The sequence below is a fragment of the Neopsephotus bourkii genome, unplaced genomic scaffold (assembly GCF_033783945.1).
Source record: "Neopsephotus bourkii isolate Nb327-2 ecotype Australia unplaced genomic scaffold, CSIRO-AGI_Nbou_v1 NB_1574, whole genome shotgun sequence".
Classification (NCBI taxonomy): domain Eukaryota; kingdom Metazoa; phylum Chordata; class Aves; order Psittaciformes; family Psittacidae; genus Neopsephotus; species Neopsephotus bourkii.
Window position 1 is genome coordinate 2,610,771 of NW_026902050.1, and position 18,921 is coordinate 2,629,691.

The window sequence follows — 18,921 nt, forward strand, 5'->3', positions numbered from 1 at the left end:
CGCTGTACACGCTCACTTCCCCACTCCACCGCCCGGTTTCGCCGCGGGCCGGGAGGAGGCTTCGGTCGCTGCGCGCGCCGCTCCGCCCCCGTACGGTGCGGAAGCGAAGGGGGCCGCAGCCGCTTCTCGCCGGGGGTGCTCCCGTGCTCTGTCCGCTGCGGGAGCGCAGGTTTTCAGGGACCATGGTGCAGCTTTACAACTTGCACCCCTTCGGGTCGCAGCGAGTTGTGCCCTGCAAGCAAGAGCCGGCCCATTTCTGCTGCGGCCGCGACGTACTGTTCGTGGCCAGCGCGTCGGCCAGTTGCAGGGTGGAGGTGTTCGCCCTGCGCGACCAGGGTCGCTGCGAGCCCGTAGGCTCTTTCGCCACGCTGGGCCCCGTCCTGCGCATGGTGCACAGCCAGACAGGTCAGTGTGCTTCGCCGACGGGCCCGGAAGCGCTCGGCTGGGGAGGCTCGGACGTCTCCATAGCGGGGAGAGGCCCGGGGGCTCTGCCGGGTGGAGGCGCTTGGTCTGTGCCGGGCCGGCACGGCCCGAGCCGGGCCTCGGGGAGACGACGGCGGGCCGGAGGAGGTGGGGATGGCGGCGATTAAGGCCCAGCAAAGCCCTGGCTGCCGCGGTCCGGGCGGCACAAGGCTGGCGCTTGCAGAAGCACTGACTGGTCTGAGAGCTGTGCAACGGGCTGGGAGTCCTCGAGCCAGTGGGAAGTGCGAAGCCAGCACACTGAGTTTTTTGCCGTCTTGCCCTTTTTACTGTTTTTTATTTCAGAGCACGGGTCGGGCGGTCAGTGCAGTCGATCCCACAGCTCTTTATGAGTCTTAACCCGGCTCTTCAGAGAACAAAACGTTTTCTTCATAGTGAATATTCTGAGGGGGGAAACACCTTGACTGCAATCACAGTTCATAATGTGGACTCACTTGGGAGTTAGTCTGGACCTAGACCTAGAAGTTCTTTTGTTTTTAATGATGCGTGAAGTGTGTTCCACCCAACAAAAAAACTTGTACTTCAGATTTCATTGGAGAAAAATTGGTGAAAATGGGTTTTGGAATTTCATGTAAGAGCTGAGAATTTAAGATGTTTCTTTGCAATGTACTATAGCAGGTAAAGAGCTCAAAACATGTATCTATTCCATAATAATATATCACTATCACTGCTTTCTTTGAAGGAGACTATCTGGTGACAATTGAAGAAAAAAGCAAAGCCACTTTCCTCAGAGCGTATGTGAACTGGAGATGCATGTCTGCAGGGAGTTCTCGCGTTTGTGTTCGGATGGTCGGTCACAAGATGGAAGAGTCATACAGTGAAACCTTAAAAGAACAGATGTCAATTGTGGAAATGCCACTTTCAGATCCTCCACTCTGCATTTCATGCTGTCCTCTAAATGGAGATCTTCTTGTGGGCTGCAAAAATAAACTAGTCATGTTCTCTTTGAAATACCTGTTTATAAACCAGAATTTGACTGTGTTAGACTTTGAACGCTCCTTAATTTTACACATTGATAACTTCATTCCTGCTGAAATTGCATTTTGTGCCAGACATATAGCCATAACAACAGAGCTGGATGTTCTGATCCTGAAACTGGAACTGGTCCAGCAAAGTGCAGACAGGACAGAGCAATGTGCACATAGCGTTAGTACACTAGAAAAGCCTGTGGGTGGAGGTGAGTACAAAAAAATTACTTATTTTTTTTTTAATATCCAAGAATCTTCTGGTTTGTGTTATTCTCAGAGAATTGCCCTTCAGAAAATATTTCCAAATCGTCTAAGTACTGTGGATATTCTAGTACATGGAGAGTTATACCACTTGCTGTTGGAGGTAACCCTTAAAATATGCCATCATTCTGCAGACGATTTGAGGATAGTGCAGTCTCTACAGAGATAGAATTAGGAACCTGTTTTGGGCCACTTTGGGTGCTGCCATGGGCCAAAGCAGTTGTAGTTCAGTGTGCTATGTTCAGAAAAATTATTGTTAGTGTCAGTGCCCAGATAACTGTGTCTCTTCTAAGGAGCAAGTGGGAGGCCAAATGGAGGAAGCATGTAATGAACCTTGAAGTCAACCCTGTGTATTGGCTTACACAGTGCCAGTGCCTATGCACTCTTGTAACTTAGTAACAAGACTCAGAACCTGCATAAACAAGGTGTCAGCAAATTCTCTTTTTTCAGTCCTTTGTGTTATTCAGGAGTTTGCCTTAGAATCCTAGAAATCCCAGAAATAGATTTGCCCAAATAGGTTGCATTCCTGTGTATTGCAAAAAATCAGTCCGTATGGAATGAGTTCCCACGTTTCCGAAAGTATCAGATGAATACCAACAAACCTTAGGAAAATCCTTCCTTTATAATTTAAGAAACTTAGAAAATAATGGTATTTTTGAACTGGACACTGTACAAAGAAGAAAAAGGGAAAGCATAAACTGGAACTGAGTGAAGATGGATCTTAACTGAGATAGTGGCATCCTGCACCTAGCTGGTTTTATTCCTAAAAACTAAGAAGAAAAGTTCAAATTACTCTGAGTGCTGTTAGGATTTGCTTTCCAGAACTTATGTGAGTTTAAGATAACACAACTTTCTATCGTAGCTGCCTTTTCCTTCTGAAAACCAATTCAGCCAACATTGTTAGAGGGTAGCCATTTGCAGCACAGGTTGCCCTGGACTTGCCTTCTAATGAACAGTTTACCTGTTCTTTCAGAAATCTTCACTCATGGGTATTGAGATTGTTGAGGCTTAAGTAAAGGATTGTTCTCATCTTCTAGCATAGGTATTTTCAAAACCTCATGGTTTGATGAAGCCAGTGCTAGTTAGAAAGCTGTAATTGAAGTATTTAATTTATACCTTGCCATATAATTTTGTTACTGCTAAATGGAATGGCTTGAACAGTTAATACAGCATTTTCTTTGTTAAGGTGTGAAAGATGAAGGCCCTTCAACGCATACTTTGCAGCTAGAATTAGATGAGTTCATCATATGTCAGAAGCCAGCAGAACTGCTTGGGGAAGAAAGTAAGCTGTGTGAGATACCCATCACACTGGAATACACAGAGTTACCTACGGAAGACACAAAGCGCTTCCAAGTGCGGTATCTGCTTTTCAGGTATTTGAAATGTATTTTGCCCTTTACAGGCTAATTCAGTACACAAAACCAGAATGAGCTGTGTCTCACATCTTGTGGGAATTAAAATCCTGACATTTTGACATCTGGGGTTTTTATAAGGTTAGAGTGTTTTTTGTGCTGAGGAAATAATGTGATACCAAAGAAAGCCCATTTTTCAGTTGGAAGGGATCTGCAACAATAATCTAGTCTAACTGTCTAACCACTTCAGGGCTGACCCATTGTTAAAGCATATTATCCCTAGCTGTGCTGTGAGCTTCTTGGCATTGCCATGCTAATTACATTAGTAGTACGAGCGCATGTTGTTGAGTATAAAACATGAGCTATGGCTTTTTAGCTCGTGCTGTTTACTTGTCCAGAGTAGCTCATAATAATTTCTCACAGAGGTCCTGTGTTGTTCTTTTGGATTTTTTTCTCTAGATGTTTTACACCTGACCAGTCGCCTTTTGGGTTCTGTGAAGAGACAAAGCTGCACTCTGTTCAGCTGCTTCCTGTATACCAGACAGGTATATGGATATGCATGGATGCATTATGGCCTGTGTCACAGGAGATCTGGGAATGGAAAGAGCTTCTTTGTATATTCTGTTCTGTAGACTGTTTCTGTATGATTTGTTTTTAAATTAAGTCTTTCTTTCCTTGACAATGATTTAAACTGAGCTTTTATTAAAAAATCTTTTAGTTTCTCCATGTTCTGCGTAAACCTTGAACTAAAATACCAATTTGCCACACCAAAAGAGGGTGACTAAACCAGCTTTTATCAGTTTCTCTAGTTATAACACTGAGTTATTTTACGTCACAAAACAGTCCCTCTTTAAATTGCGTAATAAAATTATCCTCAGTGTTAGCAGATACTAGGCTGCCCCTCATTAGTCAACAGTGGAAATCAGAGTAGTAAACTTTAATAATCATTAAGATACAGTTTACCTTTCTTCCAGGCTTTAATTAAAGTTTTAATTAAAGGGATGAATGCAGATTTAGGGGTTCACTAATCACAGTACCTCAAGCCACAGCAGACCTGCAGAAAAATTTAATGCTGTACGTTACCAGTCATAACTGACTGCTCACCCAGTTTGTGATTATTTGCCTGTCTGATAAGTTGTGAAGTCTCATTTAAGTTGCAGTAGACTCAAAAGAATGAGCTACTTGCCATTACTCCAGCTGTCCTATGTTCACTTGTGATTTACTGACTTTGACAAGAGGGTCTGTAGAATGGGAACACAGCATTTACCTGCCAAAGCGGCTTTATAAATAAATTATGCCATTTCCAGTCTTTCTTTCCCTTAAGTGAGGACATGTATTTTGGTGAGCTGCAGCTCTGGATGACCATTCATCCCAGCTCACGAGTAGTTGTTTAAGATTACGCTGATCATTCAGTCCATGGATGTTTATTTGTGATGAATCTGACAGGACTCGCAGATGTGGTGACCTCTCTAGAATGTCTTCACTTGGTGGTACAGTCACACTTTTGTTAGAAAAGCCTCCAAATGAGATAACATGGCATACACATTTGCAGCCTGTGCACTGATCCAGCCTGTACACTGGTCTTCATATAGCGCTTTTCACTAGCTATTAACGAAACCAGTCTACAGCCTGAGCAGGTTTGATAGTATCTTTTAGGTATCAGGCTTGCAAAGGAATTGCTAGGTTTTGATTTATGAGGTATATAAAACACTTTTCTTATTGTTACATCTAGGAAGTTCTGTGGCAGCCCATGAGGAAACTGAGACCAAGAAAGAACTACTGAGTCTCTTTTGCTTTTTCTCTTTACCTCATGTTGGATATCTCTACTCTGTTGGGAAGTTAGTAGAACTGATTTCTACTTACCAATATTCAGAGAAGTCAGAGCAGGCAGTTCTCACTCCACAGTTCCTGCATGTCATTACAAGGTACAAGGTTTATGATTTTGCTGGTAGTATTACTGTTTTTCTATTCTGCTGCCTTTTTTGCATGCCCATTCAAGGCCCATTTCTACAAAGGAAAAAGATCCGATTCTCTATAGCTTTGGCTACTTGACTTGAGCAAGTCTTTTTTTTTCCTTCATCATTGTGGTTTCATCTTTCCCTCTAGTGAGAACCTGCAGTGCTTCACAGTGCGGTGCAGTGCAGCAGCAGCTCGTGATGAGGATCCATATATTGATACGACTGTGAAGGTGGGGGCAGTAGTATGGCACTTAGCTTTCTTATGTTTCCTTCTGCAATCCCATTAGTTTCTATTAGCTGAACCAATAAAATGCCATAAGAAATTAGTACTTCAATCTGTGGCACATTGTATTTTAGTGGTCTACAGATGTCTCAATGACACAATCCATTATTGCTGTTTAAGATTCTATGCCATTAGTGCTGTGTTTTCAAAAACATAAAAAGCTATAAAGTCATATATATTCTTAAACTAAATTCTATGCTGTATAAAAAATAAATGAATGAAGGGTACAGAGTTTTCCGGTATTGTAACTGATGATGTTTCTCAAGTATCCTTGAAAAAACAGTTTTTGTAAGAGGAGTGTAGACACCTGAACAGTCTCTGCTACTAGTTACCAACTGAAATCAAGACTTTTATAACCATGTCAGGTGATTTTTTACACCTTGGCCAAATTCGATCTATTTTGTACTAGGTTTTCCATGTAAGGCATCTCCCTCAGGGTCTGTTAATTTGAGGCACACAGCTAAAACTGCAGTTGCTTTGAAGAGTGAAATGATTTTCTGTTTACCCATTGTTAAATGATTTATGTCATAGTTTTGCGATTATTTTTATTTGTAAGTGAAGCACTTAAAGATGGTAAAGCCAGTGCATGTTTTTAGCATCCTTGGAAAAAGGTTACCTCTTCATATTTTTTTTACTTTTCATTTAAAGACTCAAAGTACATGCTAACTGAAATTACAAAACAATCACTTCCCTTTATAGGCTTGTCCGCCTGTCACACTGGATGTCTGCACATTAAGAATGCAGCTTTTTATAGGACCAAGAGCTATCTGTCATTTCAAAAACCATATAATTCTTTTGACTAAGGCGGACACAGAAGGTATTACTGAAAGAAGAAAGCCTACAAGAAAGATGCTGTAAGGATTTGTGTCTTTTGGGGAGATGGTTATTTGTAGCTCTGGGTACAGTGCTCAGTTTGTGGGTGCTGGAGTTGAAGAGAGGTTCCTTTCAAAAAAGTGGAGATAATTTCTAGTTAGTGCATGAGAACAGAAACCAAGCATTTATTTTTTTCAATTCTACTGTATTAACTGACTTAGAAGAAATAAGGATAGGGTCACAGATGCTTGAAAGTCACTCAAGTTTGTAAAAAACTTAAGTTTTATAAAGAATGTTAATGTTATTTAATGTTGTTTATTTTCCTAAAAATTTATCTGCTACTGAGAAGAAATTTTTATTTTGAGGAAACAAAAATTTGTGGGAGTACTGAAGCTACAGGCTCACAAAATGTGTTGTAACACAAAATGAACACAATCTTACATTTGGCTAAGGATTATTTCCAAGAAAAGTTATGAATACCACTGTAGTAATCCATGACAAAAGAAGGATCAGATTTTGGCCTAAGATGTTCTTAAAGCGTGCATGTAGCTAGAGGCATCTTTGTGAGAACTGCTATTCCCATTCTTTTTTGAGGGCCTTTCATAAAACAGCTGAACGGCCATACTAAAACAGCTATTCAGAAATCACCTTTATTAAAGTCAGTTCATTAGCAAAATTCGGACAGCTATACTTGATTGAAGAATTACTTGAGTTGGTATTTCTTAAAGCCTATAACAGTCATTATTCAGGAGACGATGAGGATAAGCCAGCAAGGAGAATGGTGATTCAAAATACTGTTATTTTCTGTGTATACAATACAGTTTCTTCTGCCAGTTGTGTTGTTTCAAAGATTGTAGTTGGCGTTTGAGAAAGATAGGCATTACAGACCTAGCCAGTATTTTTGCATCTAAATCATGAAGTTTGTGATGTTTTTTGTCTGCATAGTGTTTATTTGGAGACTGAAATCTCAACTTTTCTCCTTCTCTCTAGTTCCAGAAAGGCTGACAGCATCAAATCACGAACAAATTCTGAGTCAGAGCCTGGTTGGAATTTATATATTATAAACACTGTTTCAACCATTCAGCTTTACAGAGAAATGGTATTGCCCATCTCCTGCTTTTGTTCTTTGGTGACTAAAATTAAGTACTGTTAATTAACCTCTGGTGCATGTCATTGCTGAATATAAAGTAATGTATTTCTCATGAACAGCCCCTAATCCTGTTTCAAATGGCTGCTGCCCTCATTAACACTGTTCCTGTATATTCTTAATTTTTGCCAGCAGCCTAAGTATGTCCTGTGTCTGTTCTAGGTAGATTATAGTAGAACCTATGAAAATGTAAAAACTGAGAGTTGCATCCATCTGCTAAGCGAGGCTCACTTACTGGTCAGAGCAGCTATAATGGACCCTCATTTCTTTAAATCAGATGAGAAAGAAGAAATTCTAAGAGCATTCAGAGAAAGTTGTGCCTTCTTAGGAGACTGCTACAGCAGGTATGTTCTAGATGACAAAAGTGATATAGGTGAGCTTTTGTTTCCAGTAATGTAACCTTAAAACTAAAATCAATAATTCTTTATCGTTTTACACTAGTATTGCATATATAAATCTTTACGTTCTATGAGAACAACTTTATCTAGTAATCTCTTCAGTATCTTCTTGTCTTTATTGTCATTGAACACACAATATATTACATCGAGCTACGTATATGAGCTATGTATTTGCAGATACTGGTGGGTCTGCAACCTTGTTTGAGGTATTATTTTAATTCCTACAGTGATGGCAAAAGTATCTCCTTTAGTTGTTTTGTTTTGTTTTTCCTTCTCTATTGCCTTTAGGTTTGACACAAAGGATTACCACCTTGCTTTGCCATACTACAGAATGTCAGGTTTATCCATGACTGAAGTTTTAAAGAGACTAGTTTCAGAAGGTGATGAAATACAGACGTATGAGAGAGGATTTATATTTTACTTAACTCACTCTCTTAATGAAGACTTAAATGAAGAATTAAGTAAGGTAGGAACAAATTGAGTTTTTTCTTAATCTGTTGATTTAGTTCTGATTTTAAGAACTGTGTATAAAATTTTAATTAAATTCCCTTTGAAACTGCTGAGCTGCTTATTTTACCATTGTTCTTTTTCACATATTTTTTATTCTCCAATTTTTATTGTCAAAACAGAAAGCAGCACCTGTGCTGCTTTGGGCTGTTTTCAAGCAACATAGTATGAGTTTGACTATCATGATGCATGTTGCTAATGATCTGGTTCCCACTTGCACACAGAGATAACGTCAGTTTAGGAAAGCTTTGCCTCAAATTTCTTTCATCTGCTATTTCTGTAACAAAAGAAACTCTTTCTGTAAATGTTGCCAAATCATACAGGTTGGTTATACCAATTCACTGTGGTGGTGGCTGTTCTCCTACCACCCCAGAGTATGGGTTGAATCGCTGCTGGTTAGAGATCCTTTACTTCTACCAGCAGGGAGGAAAGAAGAAGGAAAGGCACTGTGACTTGATATATAAGCTGTACTTGTCTGTTAAACTAAACAAAAAAATCCAACAATACTCCCCCTCTCCGAAGCAACAACAAACAAAACTACACTACCTTCATATGCCATAGCAGAATACATATCTGGAAAGGTCTAAACTGTCAAATGGTTTTCATTTCTACAGGAATCAGCAAATAAAGTTCTCCAAATATTCTGTCTTGCTGACCCAGTGCAGCTGCCTCATATCCTCTGCAGCCCCTGCATGAGAAATGTATGTCCAGTGACAGCTGTGAAGTACCTTCAGAAAGTAGAAAAGATTATGCCATCAGTGGTCCTGACGCTTACTAAGGCCTTTATGGCTCTAAAAATGGGAGACCTGACAATGTATGAACATGAGATGGACTCCTATAAGGAGGTAAAGTATGCTGAAAGCATGAGCTATTCACATTTTGCAAAGCCCAAATCAGTAGATTTGGCTTTAAGTTGTACCTTACAGTAAAGAAACATTCAGTTACTCTTCCTCCTGATATGCTATATAGGTTCCACTGAATATTTGCAGTTAATTACAGTAGAATCAAGGGCTGGCATATGCTGGGACTACACTGTGTACCCTGCAGGTAGGGTAGTCTTAGCAAAGCCTTACCAAGTAAGTGAAAGTTTTGAAGCTGTTAATTCTTGGTAAATTAAATGCTGTTTTCTGGGGTGTAGCACAAGCTCTGCAGAGCCAGTGCTCTTCAGCACTATGACAGGGTTGGATAGTAGCATTTTTACATCCCTGCACCTGTAATTAATATGTGATATGACCATGAAAAAGATGTATGCAAACAGCCCTTATAAAACTGCATTTGAAGCACAATGTCCATGGTGCACACAGACTGAAGTTTCTGTATACAGTTTCCCATGTTACATGGAATCATAGCACTTAACCCTTAAGATGAGATCAGAACCTGCTTCACTGCTATCAAATAATTCCACATCAGTGGGGGGAAAATGTTAGTGAAGCAGTCTCTGTCACAGATGTTCACATGTGCTTTTAGACTGAGACCAGTCTGTAAATTATTTCTTGTTAAGGTTGGTCAGAACTGCTGAATATTAAAAGGTGACAGAGCTTGAAATATACAGACTCCTTCTGAGAGTGAGATACTGGAGGTCTAAACACTCTTAAACTGATAGCTGTCCCAAAGTTAGATACCATGCTTCAGTAGAAGTCCTGGAGGGCTTTCAAAGTTAGCAGTTTCTGAATTGCAGAGTGGGAGCTCTGGAGTGCTGTTTCACGAGTGATATTCAGCACCACCTGCTTTTGCAGTGTGATCCAGTGAAATTTTCATGTTGTGAGCAAAAAAAACCTTACACATTCTGCTGCATGGATGTGATTTAGAGAATAAGGTGGCTGGTGTTTGGGTGTTGGGTTTTGTTGGGCTTTTTTTCCTTCTTTTTAAACTGACCTATCAAAAAATGTTCTATTGCACCTCACCTTTAAAAAGCATTTTGTTACAAAGTAGAAAAAAATAACAGTTTCAGAAAGACAAAGAAAGGAAAGATAGTTTGCATAGCAGGATGAAATTGATTTTTCCTCCTAGGTCTGCCTTGTATTTCTTCTATAATTCATTTAACCTGCTTAGGCATCATTTGCCTACTGTCTTTCTAAGTGGAAATAGTAATAAGTCAAAATTTCTAAGTGGAAATAGTATCTTCTCATGCTCACCTTCAAAAGCACTCAGGTACCCAGAAACAACTTACTGTTGCATGTTTTGATCATTGTCTCAGGGCTAGTTTCAAAATAAAAATCAATAGCAAAAGCAGTCTACTGAAATGTAGCAAAGTAGTCTGTTGATGTTTCAGCCAGTGATTTTGACACCACCACGTGTATTGAATGTCTTGGATTTCATAGTGAGATCTGTCTCCACATTTCAACAGCATGTTACTTTCAGTGTTCAGGTAACTGGCCTCTTGCTCAGAGTCACTGCTCTGGCATGTGGATTGGAGCTCAGTCTCTGGAGAGCTATTCTGTAAATTATAGAAAGGATTTATTTGCTTCCCCTGACTTCCCTTCATTTCATCTGTCAAAACTTCACTGCTTGAGGAAATACTGTGCTGAGTTGAAGTCACGCGGACTGAATTCTTTACATGATTTCTATCTAACTGTGTTTGTAGACAGCACTGGGTTGTGGCTTCATCGAGCAACCAAAGCTCTTGAGACAGTGGAAAGAAGGAATTGTTATGCCAACTGAATTTGCTGTTCACCTGAAGGAGACGCAACCTGGTTTGCTGGTGGCTGCCACTGTGGCTTTACATGAGAACAGTAAAATTGAACTAGAGGAAGCAGATGCCTTTTTCAAGGTTGGCCTGTGATCATTTTTTGCTTCTATTTTTCTCATGATGGTGATAGGGGTAAGCAAAGCAGCTTTGGTTGCCCCTTCACTCACCTTTCAGCATTTCTTCAGAAAGAGGGACATGAGGACTGGGAGATGAGCTCATGATAGATGCCTACAGAGTCAGAAACTGGACCTTTTGGAAAGAAATACTGGTTAAATCAAGAAAAAAAGAAGTTTTTTGTTTTGACCTTGTCATTTCAATGCAGAATGCCCTGATGTCAGAGTACCCTGAAGCTGTTGAAAGACTTTCCAGTAATTTGGTTTCTTAAGGCTAGTGACATATAACAGAATTTAGATAAATCATTCCATAAGCTCCTTTTGAAGAAATCACTAGGATTGAAACATAATTCTAAAGACTCAGGCTTCAATATGAAGGTATAGAATGTTCTGGTGTTCTGTATAAATTTCTGAAACAAGAGTGGAGTCTTGTTTCAGAAGGATAAATAGAATTGTTTTCTGGTATCACTGAGGTTTTCTTTATTTAGACTGGGAATAGACAAACCTTTTTTATTTACAATGAATAACATTGTTTGGATTAAAATCATGTACTCTTCAGTGTAGGTATTCTGCAGTTCTGTATCTGTTACTGTGAAATACCAGTATCAAAAATATCAAGTCATGAAGCTCAAATTGGAACGAGTGTTATTATTTAAATCCAGTTGGAAACCAAGTAATGATCCTATTCATTGTCATGCCAGACATTAAAGCATCTCCCTTGTGGATCCTACCATTGCAACCAACTGAGCTACACAGAATCTCTTACCATGGCCTTGAGAGTCTTCTTTTGAAGGCACCTGCTTGGCTGTTGGCATATAGAAAATTCTCCAAATTAGCAGTCTATAAATAGTTGCTGACAGTGTGCTGGCATTTCTGACAGTGTAGTAAATCTTGGAAAATAAAACAAATCTATCATTTAGAATTTATTAGCTTAAAATCATTCCATGAACTTTTTACTTTGCCTATTACGCAGAATGATAAGACAAAAAAGGACCAAAATTCTGCTTCTAGTACAAGTGAAAAACTGTTCCTCCTGCCTCTTCTAACTTCTGCTACTAAATAATTACTATACTCTGTGCTAACTTGCTGTCTTCTAATGGTTTTATTCTTAGATGGTGTGTGGTAACAGGGAAAGCACTGTTCCTCAGCTCTTGGTAGATTTCTGGGAAGCTCTTCTTGTAGTGTGCTCTCAGGAAGAAATACTTCAGGAGCTTTTACTGAGGCTTACTTCTCAGTATGTTTCAAGAATATTGAAGAAGCAAGTTCCTGAGACTAAGCCACTGAAAACAACAGAGGATCTGGTAAGTACACCACTCAGAGGAAATTTTAGGACCACACTGTACCTCCAAATACTATCTTTAGTATTTTAGTTTTGGACAATTTATCTCATAAAAGAAACAAGACTGAAAGCAGGGAAGTTAGTGTGCAGTTTTACCAGATAGGTATTGTAGGCTCTGGGGACTCTGCTGTTTGGGGACGTTTCACATATACTTCCCACTGGAGCCTCGGCTCTGGATAGAAATAAGGGTTAAAATGAAACGGTGGCCGCTTGTCAGGTGGAGTGTTTGCAGTTTTGCAAAGTTGACTAAAGGAAAAATGTGTGTGAAAGATTAAAGTATTCTGAATGGGAAATCTGAAATACAGAATTAAATAGAAGATTCCAGTTTATTTGTTACTAAAATGTATGAACCAGAAGAAAGAGTAGATGTTATTCTAAATTTTCTTCACTGGTGGTGCATTTCATATGGAACTGTCACTAATAGAAATACGTCTTTTATTGTAACTTGACTTTTTCTTGTGTAGATAAATTCCTGTAATCATTTTGGGTTGATTTTCCCGTGGGTAACGTTCATAATGTCACTGGGATCTCCATCTGCCAAAGATTACAGTGAAGATATCTCAAAATTACAGGTATGAAACCTTTAAATCGTACTGTTTACAGTTTAGATCCATTCTGCAAATATTCATGTATGTATAAACAACTTTTTTGCACAGACTCCCCTTTTCCTCCCCCTACCTCTCTTCCCCCCCAGGTTATCCAAGTTGAACTAAAAGGCCCATTAAAATGATAGCAGAAAAAAAATACTAAAGAGATATGTTGACAATAATTATATTTGCAGGCCACTCTGAACTGGCTTTCTTGGTTTTCAGTATCATTTATTAAAGGAAACAGTATTTCAGAATTACTCTAATAAGTAAGAGCTTCTGTTCTAAGGTTATAGCGAGCTATTTTTTTGCGAAGTTTGTCTTAAATTCAAACAATATGTTTTCTTCTTGTCTGCAGTCTCTTCTGTGTAGTCAGTCAATCAACATAGCTTCAGCTCTGCCTGTCTTGGAGCCTCTGACAGAGGATGGCAATGTTGGCCTCACCATCCACGTTCTCTGCAATACCCGCCTAGGCAAATATGAGGAAGCCATTGACCAGCTTCTCGAAAGGTGTCCTGATGCAGCTGTATTATATGCTCAGCATGAGCTGAAAGATGACAATCGGGTGAGCTACTTTTGTTAAAATTGTTCAGTATTTTTTGGTTTTTTTTTTCTGTTTTTTGCATACCAGATGGACTCTGGATGGATCAGATAGACCACCTTCAAACAAACTAAATGGCTAAGCTTGCTTTCAACTTCTTGCTTGGCATTTAAATTCCATATCTCAGTTCCCACTGATATTAATAGTATTCATTTTTTCCCAGTTTCCTCTGTGACTAGTAGATTTAAAGCGTAGTCTTCTCATATGGCAGAGTGCCTTAAAAAGGGAGAGTAGTATGTTCTTTATCCATCATAAATGAAGAACTAGCTAGTTTCTCACTAATCAGTGTTCTGAATTGTTTGACAGTGTTGCATAATGTAAACTTTTAGTGCTAACTGATAGAAGAACATGGTACTTCGAATAAAAACACTTAAATATGTTCTTCCTGTGTTCTAGTGACATCTTCTGATACTATAACCTCAGAATGAGTTAGTTCAGGAGTTGACAGTCATGGTCAGACACTTCCTGATTGCGTCAGCACCCTTTCTCCCAGATTTGCATATCCCACATGCCCTTGGTCATCTTGTTTGTAGTAAGCGTGGTTAAAGCCCTTCCCAAATCTTCGCTTGCGAAGCCAAGCCATCAATAACCTCAGAATGGTACTGGTGCACTAGTGGATTGTTCTTTATGGCCCATTTTCCGCTTGGGCCTCTACACAATTTTTATTTTGCATCTGATTTTATTCCAGTGTTCCACAAGTGCAGAAGTTCACTCCCCCGCCCATCACAGCTACTGAATTAACTGTACACAGTTTTGTTGGCCAGAGTTACCAAAGGTGATCATCTACCAGATGGCCATACTAGAGTAGAACCCCCTTCAAAACCAGATCTGTGCTTTTTAGTCAGATCTGAAAATAGTTTTTTTGATTATTTCCACGTTAGTTAGAGTTGAGTGTGATGCTGCAGTACAGGCTCTGAATTCAGGTTGAAGAAAATATTTAGCCACATTTAAAAAAGGAAAGAAATTCCTTTCCCTCTCAATTCTTATCAACAAAATTCATAATTCACTACCACAGCTGTTGGAAGATGACAGGTTAGGAGACAGAGCTAGTAATGCTATTCATCACTTTACATGGAGTTGTTTGGAGGGAAAACCCTTGATTTTCTGACTGCATTAGTCTTGCCAATTATGTGGTATTTTTAGCTTATAACCTTTTATATAGAGAGGCACTAAGGGGCGCTGTGTAAAAGTTTTTGAGTAGAAAAAGTTGGGACTGAGAATTGAAACATACAACCTGTGTAAAACCACTGCATGTTAAAGCAGTGTGTAAACTAACAAGTTCATCATAACCTACCTGTATTTGTACACATCTGAGCTTAGCTCAGTGTATATTTAGCAGTATTTCATACTCTTAATTGTAGTTTTCGTTAAGGTACACTTTTGCTGTGGTTTTTTTCTGGATTAGGCTGTATGGTGGAACAGGCTGCTTCCTGAACTTTGCAAGAGAGCTAGACTTACTGGAAATGACTGCCCTGTTTTTATTTCATCACTGAAAGGTAAGTCAGTGGACTGCAACTCAACTCCAGAAACCTTTGTATGTCATCTGACATTCTAAATACTGTTCAGGCTAAGGACTACTGATGTGATAATTTGGAAGGAAAAGGGGACCTTTTCCTATAGTTAAAGCTAATACAGCTCAGCAGGCTTTCTAGTTCTTATCACAGCATTCTGCGAAGTACAGTGTGTTGCCTCATATAAAAACCATAGCATTCATTTTGTTTTAAAAACAGTTAAATTGTTGGAATCATACTGTTTCTATATAGGTCAAGAACAGACACCATTAAAAACTTACTAAATAGAGCCAATGGACAGTAATTGTTTGGTTGGGGTTTTGTACTAGGCTAAGTGACTATATGACAGCTAACAGGCTACTGTTGATAACCCAGTGAGCACTTAAGTGTGTGTTGATGATGAGGTCACAGATTGAAAAACCCCCACAATGTGTTAACTACTAGAAGTGTAGAAACAAACCCTGGTAGTTGATATAGTCCTATTGGTACACTGACAGGGCATTAATAATACCATACATAGCTGAGGGGCCAGTGTGTTTGTTTTGGCAGAATACAGAGGTTGAATAAAGCACATCTTTTTAAAAAATCGATGTAATGCCAGAGAGCAGAAAAACAGCAACACAGGTCACCATGCCCTGTCATAAACTTCTAGTTTCTAGTGGTAGCATCGTTTTCATGCGGTTGCTTTGCTGTAATCAGTTAAGACGATAACGTTAAAACAGCTTGGTCTGGTCTGAGAGGCTGCTCTCAGAACATCCCATTTTATAGATAGTGCTCAGTTAGAGTACTAGTACAGATTTCAGGGCTTCCTTTGCATTTGATACAAAACCTATGAAGTACTAGATCAGACTCCTGTAATCATTACAGTGCCCCATTTAGACCTGCTGAGTCAAGACAGAGGTATAGTTTTAACGTAAGACATCATTTCAGTTTGGTTTTGAGATTTCCTGTGGTTGTATTTGCTCCCAAATTGGTGTGTCTCAAATGTCATTCTAGTTGCAGTATTTAGGTAATTTGATTACTTCAGTTAGTAATGATGTTAATATTTTTTCACTTCTTTGTACTAAATTGAAAATACCTAAACAAGATCTTTTTCCTGTGCTCTGAGCAGAAACTTTATCAGTTGTTGCAATGGAACTGGAACTAAGAGATTTCCTCAGTTTTCTACCAGAGGATGGAACTGCAGCATTTTTCCTGCCACATCTTCTTCACTGCAGCCAGAGGAAGGTGATGACCTAAAACAACGGAAGCCTGCTATGCACTCAAATACAAAGAATGTGCCAGAATAAAAAAGTAAATGAAACAAACAGAACTACATATAAGGTACTGTAGGACTCCCCTCACATAAATCACCTTTCTTTATTTCTCAGTTGAAACCTTCTGAGAACTATTGAGTGACAGCTATTGTCCGAAGCAAAGCAACTCTTTTGAAGCTAATACTAGTACGCTCCGACAAAGATCAACAAACCAGAATTACTGCCAGGTAGAACTGAATGGTAGTCAGTTGGACTGGTAAAAACATAACTTTTCAACTGTTAGGCAGGATCACATGTCCTCTCAAGGAGGGTAAACTTACAGCCAAAGCAGCTAAAAAATACAGACTGTACAGTACAATTGGACATTCGATGTTCACTGAAAGTAAAGCAGAGAGTCAGACGTATTCTGCGTTACTTAGCTGGATCACTGACCAGGGAGGAAGAGTTGTTTAAATTCAGGCAGAGGTCTAACTGTGAGCAAAAAGCAGGTGACTTACTCCTCCAAGTGGAATTTGGCCCCACTTCATTTTGCAACAGACATTCCCTTGAATTCCAGTTGGTAAACCCAGTCAACTGTTCTGGCATCTTAATTACATAGCCATGCAAGTGTTGCACTGAAAATGTTTTCATTTAGCAGTTCACAAAAAAAAGTCATAATGATAAAGAGCGTCAAATTGAAACCAAAGTGTTTCCAAGGGCATGGAAGATATGGACTACTGCCTGTTTGCTCTTTATTTTCTTTCTTCTGTTGTACTCTGTCAGTAGGAAAGTATTTGAAGTATCCGTAGGCCAGAGATGCAGCTGAAAACTTGTACTACTTCTGGGTTTTTTTTGTTAAACCTCTCAGGTACTTGTGCACGTATGTACTGATGTTTGTCTGTCTTTTGGGCAGAAACTATCCTACTGTTCCTTCAGCTGTAATTCAGTTGTAATAAATTGTTACTATGTTTATGACCTTCTTACTAATGCAGTTTGTTTTTTTGAGAATCTACCACAAATAGGATGACTCCATGATTCCGTAACCATCTAAAGGTTTAATTAGCTGGCATTCTCTATGAAATCCATTTTTACAAAAGCTGTAATGTTACTTAATGTAGAAGACAGTCAGAAGCGATCATCTGCAATGCAAATATATATATAAAAAAAAAAAGTAAAAAAAATAGTATCATTTCTCTGTAGTGTTACTGATACAGCTGAAGTCAGTGATCTGATTTACTAGTAAGGATTATGCTGGTTTCAGTAGAATCTTTCTACCTTAAAAAATGATAAAGCAATTTAGGCTTGTTACAGAAAAGCAATTTCATTTGTTCTGGTAGCTGTAAAGCCTAATATTTTGCTTGCCTGCCTGTCCCATAAATCCTTCCCTCTTGTTTGGCACAGGTCAAGGTAGAGCTGGGCTATTAAAACACACAACGGATGGCACAACAATACCTGCTCTTACTGCTTTCATTTTTGAGCAGTGTCAGTCATGCACTAATACTGCTGCTTCCGTCTGTCAAGAAAAGCTTAATTTGCCTACGCCTGCCCTACATAACTAACAGCAAAATGATTCCACTGCAGGAGCTGTCTAAGATGCAACAAAACAAAGCTCTTAGGTAGAGCAGTCACCAAGTTTTGCCCTTCACTGTGTGAATTTCATCAGGCTTATTTCAGCATAACTTTGTCTTGTAATTATTTTCGTAACAGAAAACCAAAAACATCTTGTGCAACCATGATCCCTCAGCCTGTGCACCTTTTAAATTTACTATTTTGAAAGACGTTACTGGGTAAAATGAGAAAATAATTCAATGGGAATAACAACTATTTTGTTAGGTGTTCAGTTACATGATTGTGTGTGTGTGTGTGTATATATATATATATATATATGAAATGTGAACCTGTGCATAAAGTGATAACTAAATTCCTATTTTAAAAGCAATAGCTACTACTCTATTTGACCAGTAAAATGTGACAGCAGATACCCAAAACAGTCCTTCCTGTTACATAGGGTTGTTTACAATCTTTTTTTAAAAAGCACATTCCATTTCACTCTTCCGTGTCCCTCAACAGTTAAATAACATGCACTAGGCATCACCTAGAATATGTTTAGATTGCAAGTTACTGTTTTTATTTAGAGGAAAAGATACGTAGAAGCTGTTTTATCTAATGAGCTGTCTTAGTCTACAGCACATTTGTGAGCCATGGGCCACCAAATGAAATCTTCCAGAACACACATGGAAATGAATTGTCCAGGGGAGGGTACGTCTCAGGAAATACTTTGCTGAAGGTAAACCTTGGAGAATCACTGTGGTAAAACATTTTCATCATTCTAGTATGCCCCATGTGCCTTTACACTTGAACTGATCAATAATCTTGGTAATAAAGACTGTTTTTCTGTAAGGGAGAAAATAATAGTTCTTGTTACACACATTTCATCAGAAGAATAATAGTCTGCATGTGGACAACAGAATGGAAAATCAGAGCCATAAGTCCTACTATCTTCAAGGTATTGTGTAGTAGATTTTAGAACAGCTTTAAAATGCATTGAAGGGTATATTTTAGTGCACTTTAGATGGCTGGTTGTAAAAAATCCAACGTACTACTTCTACAAATTAAAGTCTGTTTCTGCATCTCTTTCTGTGTATTCTTACGTCAGCCTTTTTATTACATATTCTGTAA

At 39.1% G+C, this 18,921-nt stretch overlaps 1 protein-coding gene across 1 annotated transcript; it reads left to right on the forward strand.

Moving 5' to 3' along the window:
- Positions 1-39: 39 nt before the first annotated feature.
- Positions 40-18,878, forward strand: HPS3 (HPS3 biogenesis of lysosomal organelles complex 2 subunit 1). The gene is made up of 17 exons (XM_061371502.1): positions 40-405; positions 1,163-1,657; positions 2,896-3,082; positions 3,521-3,606; positions 4,794-4,986; positions 5,168-5,249; positions 6,002-6,156; positions 7,106-7,214; positions 7,425-7,606; positions 7,949-8,126; positions 8,782-9,012; positions 10,752-10,937; positions 12,082-12,270; positions 12,773-12,880; positions 13,254-13,460; positions 14,902-14,992; positions 16,119-18,878. The coding sequence occupies exons 1-17, from the start codon at positions 183-185 to the stop codon at positions 16,244-16,246; spliced, it is 3,030 nt and encodes a 1,009-aa protein (XP_061227486.1). The 5' UTR covers positions 40-182; the 3' UTR covers positions 16,247-18,878.
- Positions 18,879-18,921: the final 43 nt, after the last annotated feature.

Coding starts and splice junctions, on each gene's coding strand:
- HPS3 (XM_061371502.1), top strand. CDS start 183: ATGGTGCAGCTTTACAACTTGCACCCCTTCGGGTCGCAGCGAGTTGTG. Junction 4,987..5,167: donor TTCCTGCATGTCATTACAAG/GTACAAGGTTTA, acceptor CTTTCCCTCTAG/TGAGAACCTGCAGTGCTTCA. Junction 13,461..14,901: donor AGCTGAAAGATGACAATCGG/GTGAGCTACTTT, acceptor TTTCTGGATTAG/GCTGTATGGTGGAACAGGCT.